The 12017-nt window shown below is 48.8% G+C and overlaps 2 protein-coding genes across 10 annotated transcripts in view; one reads left to right on the forward strand and one right to left on the reverse strand.

Annotated features, from left to right (window-relative positions):
- The window catches only part of CD300LF (CD300 molecule like family member f), a 77117-nt gene that overhangs the window by 36234 nt on the left and 28866 nt on the right, over positions 1–12017 (reverse strand). The window contains exon 8 of one of the 8 annotated variants that reach the window (XR_009449359.1): positions 11127–11409. The exons of the other annotated variants lie outside the window; for them this stretch is intronic. The gene's annotated coding sequence lies outside the window, so the exon portion shown is untranslated. Of the gene's footprint in view, positions 1–11126; positions 11410–12017 lie in introns of those variants that run through there. 8 annotated transcript variants of the gene reach the window in all.
- Positions 2775–12017, forward strand: part of RAB37 (RAB37, member RAS oncogene family) — a 58118-nt gene continuing 48875 nt past the window's right edge. Inside the window, exon 1 of one of the 2 annotated variants that reach the window (XM_059671122.1) lies at positions 2775–3425. In XM_059671122.1, coding sequence (XP_059527105.1) covers positions 3354–3425 — 72 coding nt within the window. In that variant the 5' untranslated portion in view covers positions 2775–3353. The remainder of the gene's footprint in view (positions 3426–12017) is intronic. The other variant, XM_059671128.1, reaches the window with a different exon arrangement.

Below are 12017 nucleotides of genomic sequence, written 5' to 3' on the forward strand. Positions count from 1 at the left end.
ATTCTGGTTTCTTAACCCCCAAGCCCAGAGTGAAGCATTGAGTGTACTCGCTATGAGGAGTAGATGATCCTTGGCTCCTACCTAACCCACCCCAAACCCATGTATTCCTTCTTTCCACTTCTTCCTACGGATCTTGCTCATGGCCCCTTGGGTGGGCTGCTGCGCCGTGGAAGCTAGGCTAAAACCCCAAAGGGTCAGCAAATGCTTCCTTAAATGAGCATTGGGGCTCTAGGTCTCCCACCACTCTACCCTACCTCATTGATCGTGAACACTCTACCTGGGGGTGCGGGGTGCGGGGTGCTTCTCAGCATACACCTCCCTGCCCTGGGCCCGCAGCCAGCTGGAAATGTGCTGCTGGAAGCTCACGCCCCCAAGTGGAGATTCCTGCTAAAAAATACAAATGGCTTCTACAAGGTTTCCAATAAATTAGGCACTTTTTAAACTTAGCATTTCTAAGGTGCTTTATGATTTGGGTGGTGCTTGAACAAATGATTGGTTACTCCCCTTAGGACCAGGTGTGCAGGCAGGTAGGTTTTATTGTTCCCATTGTATGAGCGAGGAAACTGAGGCTCAGGGACTGGGGCTTGATCAAGGTCTCATGGCTTGATCGAGTGTTAGAGTCCAAGGCAAATCCAAGCACTTCCTTAGGCTTTTCCCCAAAGAAAAATGGTCTCTCCTATGTCTACGGCCCACCTTACTGCCATTCCTACCAAGACTCTCTTCCCACCTCTCTGAAGGAAACAATGCCCTATTTGAATTATAGTTTCAGGCGCATCCATTAGTTTTGAAACAAGCAGAAATCCCAGCAACCCCATGACCTCTTTCTGAAGTCCGGATATCCCCTTCTCCATGCCTCATGCTATAGGGAAACTGCAGGCAGGCAATGGGATCGTGTAATGCCTGGATATATAACAGACACAGCCCTAGACTGTGGAGATTATTCCAGGTTGACCCTATTTAGTCTCACAGCCATTGCTCACCTGGCAGACCATGAGGCCATAGCTGATAGGACAGAACAAAATAGCTCTGCCGCCTGCATTGGCCTCCTGGAAATGGGAAGGGCATAGGGCCAAAGTCCCATCCTCAGAGCTGGTCTTGGAAATAGGTTCCCCTCTAGTGCAGCCACAGCCATGGCCTGGTGACGTCACTTTAAATATGGCTGTGGGTGGTGAGCTGCTGACACTCACCTGACTGTCACACATCCCTGTCCTTTGTCACACTCTCCCTGTTGAGTGCAGAATTTCTCTCCCCATTTATGCCTGATTTTCAGACCTTCCGTCTGTTCCCAGCTCTAAAATACAAGGTGTAAGAAATACTCTCCTAATTAAAAACTTTCCATGTGGAACCTTCAACATGAAGGTTTCCCTTGACTCTTTACTCTTTCCTCTCTTCCTTTCTTCTCCTATAATTCCTCTCCACTCCACCCAACCCTATCCCCACTCTACTCTCGCTCTGTTTCCACCATCCCTCTATTATCTATCTCATTTCCTTCCCATGATCAAGACTACAAGAGAGGCACCTAGGGCGCAACACTTAAGGCATAAAGGATCCTCAGAGTGGGGCATTGGGTGTACTTGCTAAAAGTAGCAGATGATCCTCAGAGTGACTGTCCCTAGGCACCTATCATGCCTCATCCTGTTCACCCTTTCCCCACATCTGCTTTACATATTCAGACAAGTCTTTTTCTCCCATTCTTCCCGACTCTCTTGACCACCTGGTAGGGTGTTAACTTTTTATACACATAGCAACTATATTATTTAGACTACCCATTCAGCTGTTGTATTAAAGACCAGTATTACTATGGTATACACAAGATAGAAATGTATGTATCTTTGCTCCGACATCCAAGGGTAAGCAGTCCAAGGCTGATATGGCGGCTCCATGGGCCTCAGGTTCCTGGTAGCCTGGAGCTCTATGATCCTCAGCACCTGGCTTGCATCTTGGGTGGAAGACGGCTGCTCCAGCTTCCACCACCACCTTCACTGGTGGGGGGAACAGGTGGCTGCATGTACAGGCTGCTCCTTCCCTACTGTGTACTTCTCACTCACGCCAAGAGCCCAGAGCCTGGCCAGGGGAGCAGTGCCAAGCCCTTCACTAGAGGAGGGATGTTGCTGGGTTTTTAATGCAAGAAAGGCCATCCCACCCCCCATTCCACAACTTTATGCAGCATTAAATCCTCACAGAGTTTATTCTGGATATTTTCTTTAAATCCATTGAACCTAGCAGTTCCCTTGTTTCCCACTGGGTACTATGATTAATAGATTATTTCCTTAAGGACCCTAACTGAAACTACCACTTAATCACCACACGAGGGTCAACTCAAAATTTCAGAATAAAAATAGTATATTGGTGAAAAGTGTGAAATCTGAAGTCATCTATTCCTTGGTTCAAAGTCCAACTAGCTACATCAGCTTTTTTAAACCCCTGAAGCCTCAGTTTCTATTCCTTTAAAATGGATACACTAGTAACTATCTCATAGAATTCTTGGTCAGATCAATGAGATAATGTATAAAACATTTTGCACAGTAACCTGGAGCAACTAAACATTATCGGAGCCAAGGTTTGAATCTGGAGTCTGTGCTCTCAACCAACATCATTCTGCCATTCCCAAGCCAGTTTTTCTTAACTTCCGGCGGGGGTGGTGGTGATGTGCATCCTAGAGAGTGTAATTTAAGGTCCGGATCCTCTCCCTAGGAAAATGCAGTTAAGGAGAATTTTGCAAAATATTTCAGAGACTTCAGGGGCTCCCTAAGGCTCATCATCTATCAGTCTCAGGCTTCACACCGCTATTTGTCTCATAGATGCTGGAGGGAGCTGCCAGGGAGAACAGAGGAGCGGCGCCAGCGTCTCAGGACTTCGCCTCTGCAAACCCTGGGGAAGAGCTGAGCTGCGTGGTGTGACGGGGACGCTCGTTCACTGAGAATCAGGAACCCTGAGCTCCCGGACCGCAATGCCCTGCGAATGCAGCCGGGTCGCTGAGCCTCCGGAGATCCCATAGCTGAATGAGATCCGCACGGGCCGCTGGCTCGACTGAAAGCTGGCGTCCCTCCCCGCACCCTGGAGTCACGAGACAGGGGACTCAGAGCAGACCAGGTCTCAGAACTCTGATCCCACAGGGACGGCGTCGCTGTTCCTGGTGCTGAAACGCCGAGGTCGGGGGGGACCTGAGCTCCAGGTACTACGGGCGGCCGCCGCGGGAGCTGTCCAGTGCTGAACCCGGATGCGGCCCGGCCCGACCCGCGGGACTTAGACCTGAGCCTGCAGCGCCCAGCTGAGCCCGGAGCCCGGACCCAGCTTCCGGAAGCTCTGACGCAGAACGCGGGAGAGTGGGATCGGCAGGCTCCAAGCCGGACATGGACCTGCAGAGACTCAACTCCTACCAGGGGGGAGCTGGCCCTGACTTCCATGAGCATGTCCTGCATAAGGTAAGACCCCCCTCCAGGCCCCCGCCCTCGTCCCAACGCTGGGAGAAGGCGCCCTCACCAGGAGTTCTCTCTGTTCCCCTGACTTGGCTTAGGGACTTAAGAAGAAACTCGCCCCTATCTGTGAGCCTAGGGAACCCTTTCTGTTGGATCCTGTTTACTGCTCAAAACAGAGATGCGTGTGCTCTGGGGGAGGGGCCGCCGCCAGAGGTTCCGATCGCCAGGAGCTTCGTTCATTCATTTAAATCACCGGTGTCCCTTTCTCATTCGCCCCCTCCTGCCTCTCATCCATCTGAACTCCCGTGTAACCGCTGGGGAGGCTGTTTGTCTTCCCACCCAAGCTCCAGTCTCTTTAGGTCCTACAGTTGTGGTCAAAGAGCTCAATTCCTGGCCAACTCGGCTAAAATTAGACACAGAAGTGATCTGCAGCAGGAAAAAAAATTGTTGTTTTCAAGCCAGACTCCCTCGTGACTCCAGAAACCTGCCCTCCAGCCTTAACTTAGTCATATCCTCCTGAAACTGTCTGCTTATTTCAAAGTTCTTGTTCGTCCGTGGCTTCCCTCATTCAAGTTCTTTTTTTTTTTATTGCTTAAAGTATTACAAAGGGTATTACATATGTATCCATTTTATCCCCCCGCCCTAGACAGTCCCCTAGCCTCCCCTATCCCCCAGTGTCTTATGTCCATTGGTTATGCTTATATGCATGCATACAAGTCCTTTAGTTGATCTCTTACGCCCCTACCTCCTGTCCCCCAACCCTCCCCGGCCTTCCCGCTGCAGTTTGACAATCTGTTTGAGGCAGTTCTGCCTCTGTATCTATTATTGTTCAAAAGTTTATAATGGTCTCTATTGTCCATGAACCTCATTCAAGTTCTTTACGCAGCTCAGTCCTCAGTAATGTAGGTCTCCTCTTGTAATGATTATTGGGGAAAGTGCTAGCCTCACTCTAGGCAACACTTTTTAATCCAAAATCCATTGCTTTGAAAGAATCAGAACCTTATTTGTAAAGGGGCAGGGTCTCAACCTACTTGTCTTATTTTTTAAGTATATATAGTAGAGCCCAAGGAATTCCTGCTGTTTCATTAGAACACATTGACTAAGGGATGTAGGCTCCCCCTCCAACATCAGTTGCTAGGAAGAAGGGTTTTTAAAATAAACTTTTATTGAAGTAAGAATAAACACAAGAAAAGCTCAAATCATGCGTGTACCCCTGATGGATTATTACAAAGTGAGCACCTCTGGGCAACCACTACCAAGATAAAGAGATGGGACCTTCCGGTTTCCCAGAACTCCCCCCACATACCCGGTCCCACACACACCCCTTCTTCCTCCTCAGAGGTTACCATTACGAAGGAGGAAGAATCACTTCATGTTTTGACAGAACAGCCAGATGGTATGTCAAATAGTCCTGGAAACTTCTCAGAGAAGACTTGCTATGTGGTGGAAAGAACCCCCAGGCTTGGAATCAGACAGACCTTGATGTGGCTTTGAACATCATCTGTGGGCCTTAATTTATTTACCCACAAATAGGAAAAAAGATGCCTGGCTTATTGTTTTTGGAGGGAAAATGTTGGGTAATATATTATTTGTTCGCCGGTTTGTTTTGCAAGTTGAATATTTTCTTTTTCTGGGACATAGAGGAGGTGAGGTGTGGGTGGCCTAAAACCTCTCATTAAAATTTACTTATATGAAAACCATATGCCAAATAGCATTCGCCTTGGATGGCACTTGCACTTTTGCTGGTCCCAAGAGTTGGAAGCTGACCCAGATGAGCCTGAGCAGCTCTTAGGATATTCCTGGGGGGTGGGCTGGAAGCTGGGAACTGCTTGGAAACCTTGAGTTCATCCATCACATGCCTGGAGTTTTTAAGTAGAGTTGCTGTTGTGCTCACAAATCTGAATATTTTATGCAGCTAAATAATTTAAAACGTGTGGACAATCTTGCTGCTCTTTCCCTCAGAGATGCCCCACCCTCTCTCGCTACCGGTACAGCCTTGAGAGCCATCAAGGGCAAAGATGTGAGTTAGAGGCTCAGGAACAGCCCAAGGGTTGGGTTCTTGCTGAGCCAGGCCTGACTGTGAGCGCTGGGAACACAAAGCACAGACAGGGGGCAGTGTTTGCCCAGATGCTAGTGAATCAGGACAAAGGAACTTCCGTTTAAGAGCTGTAACTCATGCCCAACCACTGCAGCTCAGGGTCTGAGCGTCGACCCATGAACCTGGAGATCATGATTTAATTCCTGGCCAGGGCCCATGCTGGGTTTCAGACTTGGTCCTCAGTAAGGGGTGTGGGGGAGGCAGGCGATTAATGATTCCCTCTCACCATTGATACTTCTATCTCCCCCGCCTCCCTTCCTCTCTGAAATCAATGAAAACATTTTTTAAATAGAGCTCTAACTCACTATCACCAGTGCTCCGATGAATACCTACATGCCAGCCTTGTTCCAAGAGGAGCAAACAATTGCTAAGCTACAATCAGTCACCTCCGTAGCATTTCACAAAGACCAGCACCCAGGGGGCAGAAAGATCTGGACTGTCCATCCATGCACCCAGGGTTTGGTCCCTGTTGGGGGAAAAAGGAATTCCTGATGAGATAAGAATCGACAGTGTCTGTCCCACACGCGATTTCCATTCCCTCTGACTCTGTCTAACACGTCCTCTCCGTGAGTGGGAAAGGCAAGCAGGTCATCTCTACTTCTTTCACTCCTCTCTCTCTCTCTTTTTTTTTTTTTAATATATTCCATTGATTTTTTTACAGAGAGGAAGGGAGAGGGATAGAGAGTTTGAAACATCGATGAGAGAGAAACATCGATCAGCTGCCTCCTGCACACCTCCCACTGGGGATGTGCCTGCAACCAAGGCACATGCCCCTGACCGGAATCAAACCCGGGACCCCTCAGTCCGCAGGCCGACGCTCCATCCACTGAGCCAAACTGGTCAGGGATCACTCTTCTCTTGCATTTGTCCTTCACTTCCCTCTTGTACTGCTCACCTTGTGATTTCTGCATCCCTCGGGAGCCTACGTGCCTCACCTAGTCCTTCAGCAAACCTGTATCGAGCATTTCCAAAGTGTAAGGAACTATGCTGGGCATCATAAAAGAACACACACACACCCACCAAAAAATAAAAAATGGCTCTCACTCCAACCAGGGATTGAGCCTGAAATCTAGGCATGTGCCCTGACTTGGAATGGAACCGGCAACCTTTCAGTGCATGAAACAACTCATCCCATGGAGCCACCTCAGTCAGGGCAAGTGGTGGGTTTTTAAAGAAAAAATACATGTAACCAAAATGAGAGCAGAATCTCCACTTGTTGCCACATTTCCATCCTCAGCTCAGCAACAAACAAGAAAACCCAGAAAAGTGAGCAGCTTTCCTCCCTGTAGAATGTCTCCATCCCTCCCTGTGGAATGTCTCCATCCCTCCAGCAGCTTGTTTTCCTCCTGCTGGAAAGCCAGGAGACTCAGATAAATGGATGAAGTGCAGGTCACATCACCTGTGATCGCTGGCTTGTGGGTCCTGCCCAGATCCCAGGGCAGGCAGCTGGCATGGTGGGTGGCGCTGGCTGGTCCTCCTGGGCAGCCTGAGCAGTAAAGGATGGTGACTCAGACCAGCCCCCAACCTCATTTTCTACGCTCTGCAGGCCTCCCCCTCTGCGCTCTCCACTCTCGTGTAGAGTCCCTGGGCCCTTTCGTGAGAAAGTTCTTGGAACGCATGGCTGTTGGTGTGCTGATGTTTCCTCTTACCAACTGCTCTGGGGAAGGGCTCTGACTTCCTCCATGTTCAGGGCAGGAAACCCAGCTTGGCTGGAGGTAAACAGCCAGAGGTGAGCACCCGATGGGGGGGGGGGGGAGTGTTGAATGGACACTTGAAGTGGCTCTAAATTTACCCCAGCCTGCTCCTGTCTTCACCTCCCGCTCAGGCCAGAGAAGCCTCCCTGGAGCCCACAGGGGAGGATGGAGGTGCAGAGCACACGGGCAATGCCCTTGCCAGCGGGGTCCATCCTCCCAGGGGAGATAATGGTGTAATTGTTGAAAGAAGTGGAGCTCCAGAGTCCCCCTAGCAAGTGTTGCCTATTCCTTGACCTTAATGCCAACGTCTGCTCCCTCCTCTTATTTGCATTTCTGCTCATCAGAGACAGCTTTTACCCTTCCAGGTGGGGATGTTGTTTAACAACATCTGCTCCTGCAAATGCCTTTATGCATCTTGTATAATTTGTATAATTTTAGGTGTCTTGAACCAAGTCATGTTTAAGCTCATATTTCTTCTTGCTTTCTGCACATCTGCCCCTGGCTGCCATCAGTACACACACACACACACTCACTCACACACTCACTCACACACCTCCTCTCATAACGTATAAGCAGGGCCAGTGATGACATGTTCTTGCTCTCAGCCCCTCCTTCTCTTTTGTTGTTAAGGGCCTTTTAAAGGCAAAGCAAATCCCAACTTAAACTATCAAAGCAAAAAAGAGAATTCATTGGCTCATGCAGCTGAGAAGCCTGGGTGTGCCGCCCAGTTGGATCTGGTGGCTTGAGCAATGGCTTGGGTATTACTCTCTGGGCCTCTCTACCTAGATCCAATGTTCATTGGACTGAAATGGGTCACACGCCCAGCCCTGAAGATGAGCATGGAAGAGCTTGGTTTCCGAGAGAAACAGGGGTGGTGTTGGCTGTAGGTAGCCATGCAGCCACAGCAGCTGCTCCCAGGGTAATCACAGGGGAGGCTGGGTCCCAATATTTTTATGTCTTTAATGAGAAGTGACTGAAAAAGAAATAAACTTGTCATTCTCACACCTAAACTGGGCTAGTTGTGTCTCACACATGGTGTCATTTAAGCCCCGGCCAGTGTGGTTCGGCGTTATCTGATGCACCAAAGGGTTGCTGGTTCAATTCCCAGTCCAGGCACTTGCCTGGGTTGCAGGCTTGATCCCCCATCGGGGCATGCAGGAGGCAGCTGATCATGTTTCACTCTCACATCAACATTTTTTTTCCTCTCTCTCTCTTCCTCTCCCTTCCCTCAAAAAAAAAAAAAAAAAAAAAAAGACTGCATAATCAGACTTAGGTTATTAATAACTGGACTTTAGGCAATGAACTGATGTCACCCTATAAAATTATTGGCTTACTGGGGCCCTGGAGCTAGACCTCACCTTTGGGTGAGAGTAGTCTTTCCTGTGGAGGGAATAGATGACCCAACTTTCAACCACCCAAGAAGAAGGTTCTTGTGGGGACAGGGGGCGAGGACACAGGATGGGAGGCTCAGGCTAGAATTAGGGGAAGCTCTTTCTCCTCCTTTTGGGACCAGGGTGAGTGGGTGAAGGTGCCTGGATTTTTCCAGTGGGTATAAGGCATAAGCAACCTTGGTCACAGGAAGGCTGGTGAGAAGTGAGGGGGATGCCCGCCAAACAAGGCTGGCTTCCTGGGTGTCACACAGGCCCCACATTCAGAAGGGCCTCATGTTTGGTTTAACAATCTGGGGTCGCCATATCGAAAGTCTTAATAACTTTCGTACAAAGACGTCACGAAATTCTAGCACAGCCCTGGCGACAATCTCAGCCTGGCCCGGGACAAACACCGGGGCCCGTGCCAGTGGGGGACACTGGTCACCATGCAGGTTCAAGACTCTGCCCCCGGAGCTGCTCAGATGCCCCTGCAAAGGAGACTTGATGCAGTGAGTCACCCTTAATTGGGTCTTGGGAGCTGAGCAACATTATCCCCTGGGGATTTGGCTCCATCCAAACCCAACTGCAGAATTACAGCCCCAGGGAAGCAAGCCAAGATGTACTGACGTCAGGGCCGCTCGGGGCAGAACCTCCTTCACTTTACCGTCACCTGCTCTCACATCTGTTCTCGTGTCTCGTTGTATTTTAAGATAAAATGCTTTCTCTCCCAGTTCTGCTTTCACTTGCCTCGAGCCAGACAGCAAGGTGTTCCCATGGGAGGACGCTGGGTCTCTGGGCTTAGTTTTTCTGCTTCTGTGGCTTATCATTAGTCCTGCAAAGGCTGTGTGAAATTTGAAATGAGTACATCATCTGAACTTTGCAGCTCCTTCCAGTGCTTTTCAAGTGACAAACCAATCACCGGGTCCTTCGATAACACAGACACGATTGGGCATTGGGGCGCGGGGAGGGAGAGGAAAATATTAAAATAAGAAGAGCTGCACAGACTTGTCAGTTTAGTACAGAATACCACAGAATAGCCTGGCCTGCATGGTTCAGTGGTTGAGCATCAACCTATGAACCAGGAGGTCATGGTTCGATTCCCGGTCAAGGCACATGCCCAGGTTGCGGGCTCAATCCCCAGTGTGGAGTGTACAGGAGGCAGCCAATCAGTGAGTCTCTCTCATCATTGATGTTTCTATCCTTCTCCCCCTCTTCCTTCCTCTCTGAAATCAATAAGAATATTTTTTTTAAAAAAAGAAAAAAGAATACCACAGAATGCAGACCAGCTCATCTGATGACTTTACCCATTAATATGAAGATGAGAATAGTGGCCAAGGGCTGCCATGGACTGCTAGAGCTACCTATGCGACCATATTCCTCTTTGGAAGAAAAACAAAGGCAAATAATGAGCTGTGTGGCTTCGGTGGTGTTTGTAATGTTCCATTTCTTCAGCGCTGTCCTTTATAACATGTATATACTTTATATAAGTATGTAGTCTGCATCAGATATTTTATAACTTAAAATGAAAAGTTAATAAGCTAATTAATGGTAGGATTGGGGCCATCTGGGTTGGTGGCACAGAAGGTAGGAAGGTGACAGGAAGGGATGCAGGAGCCCTCAGAGACTCGCCAGGATGGGGTTTTCCCTCAGGGACCTGCAGGGAACACAAAGAAGACTCCCTTCCGCTCTGCAAAGAGCAGATTTCCTACCGCACGAGGGTTCGGCATGTGCCTTGTCTGTTCCTGAGCCTTAGAAGCGGAGTCTTACCCAGTCCTTAATTCTGAACCTGTCCTCAGAGGTTCTTCGGCAAAACCAATGAGTCAGTCACCCTGCCTTGAGGCAAGGACCCCGCACCCTCAGGGCAGGGCCATGTGAGTTTGAGATCACTGTGGGGAAGGGCTTGTGCTGGGCAGGGGGAATCTGGCGTTGGGCCATGGGGCCCTCATGACTGACGGCCTGAGTCAGCACCCAGACGCGCAGGGTTACGAGAGGTCGTGAAGGGAATGCTAGACTACACCAGCTGGGATGTACTGGAGGGAATCATGTCCAGAGAACAGTATGAACGAGATCAATGGCTGCCAATCCTGAGTCCATATGTGGGTGCCTGCCCTTGATAAAGTATCCATCCCTTAGGAGGAGATAAGGTGCACACGACGTAAGTCCACCTTGGCATAAAGTCACCAACTATCTTTTCTTGGGAAACACTGACTGCTATTCTGACTTGGGATCCTCAACTGTCCTTTCTTTTATGAAATTATGGTCATAACAGAGGGTTCAGTGGAAACTTTCTTCACCAATTCCACTCTTACTAGTTCAACCAACACCCTTTAGTCTCTTGGTGAAACATACTGACTTGATCCCTGTGGCAAAGAGTAGATTCTTCTGTTCTCACCCATTGAGGTGCGCGTTTAACGAGAGTCAACTGTGTTCGGGCCCAAACTTGCTTAGGCCCGTTGTGCGCAGTAATTATGATGGTGTGATTTAATGCCTGCATCCATGAGCTCATCAACGAAGAGTATCAACAGAAAGGATACCAATGAAAAAGAGTGTAAGCAAAAAGAGAACTGTTATTTCTACAAAAACTAAATGGAATGCTTTGGAAAGACTCGATAAAAGCACGTCATTTTTTTTTTTTTTAATGCAGTCAAATTAGGAATGAGTGAGAGAGCTGTGAAATATTCTGAGTAAAAACAGGAAAATGAGAAAGGGCTTTGCAATCTGATTGCTTCACAAGTGTCTCGCGCATCTTCCTCCACATCAGACAAGCTGGAACTGGACTCCAGCCCCACACCACATGTGTGCAGTTCATGCTGAACCGGCAACGGCCCCTGAGAACGGCAAAGGAATGGCTCAGGTCTACATCAAAATACCAGCGAACTGCTACACACTTAAGTATTTGGAGTCAAGACAAAGCATTTGGAGAAAGAATACTTCTTTCATGATGCCCTGATTTAACCAACTCTTTCAGTGAACTGACCGATTAATTACCAATTCCAATCACTGTGGCGAAAAACGCACCTACTTGGTAAAATAAAAGCCTGGATCAGTCCCTCCGGATCTAAAACATTATTGATTACGTGAAATCGACTTAGTCCAGCAGCCTGGCCCTCCCAAGGCTAAGTGGCTGCTGTTTTTAAGGTCAATCCAACACTTGTCTTCATCATGCATTTTGAAGGTTACCAGTCCAGTGTGCCTGTCTCTGTCAACTGCTCAGAAAGGCTCCGTCTTCTGAAAGCACAGCATTCTCAAAAGAAGACTGCCCAAACCCTACAACTTTTATAAAGTAGAATCTTTAAATATTAATAATTCAACAGCCAGAGGAGGGAGGCCCGAGTAGCATTAGACAGGCTGTGACTAATGAGGCACTCCGCCAGAGCTGAGTGGTTAGATACCTTGGCGTTTGCCTTCGCAGAAGTACGCTCGCCTGGAAAGGGTA

The sequence above is a fragment of the Myotis daubentonii genome, chromosome 16 (assembly GCF_963259705.1).
Source record: "Myotis daubentonii chromosome 16, mMyoDau2.1, whole genome shotgun sequence".
In the NCBI taxonomy this organism is placed as follows: Eukaryota; Metazoa; Chordata; class Mammalia; order Chiroptera; family Vespertilionidae; genus Myotis; species Myotis daubentonii.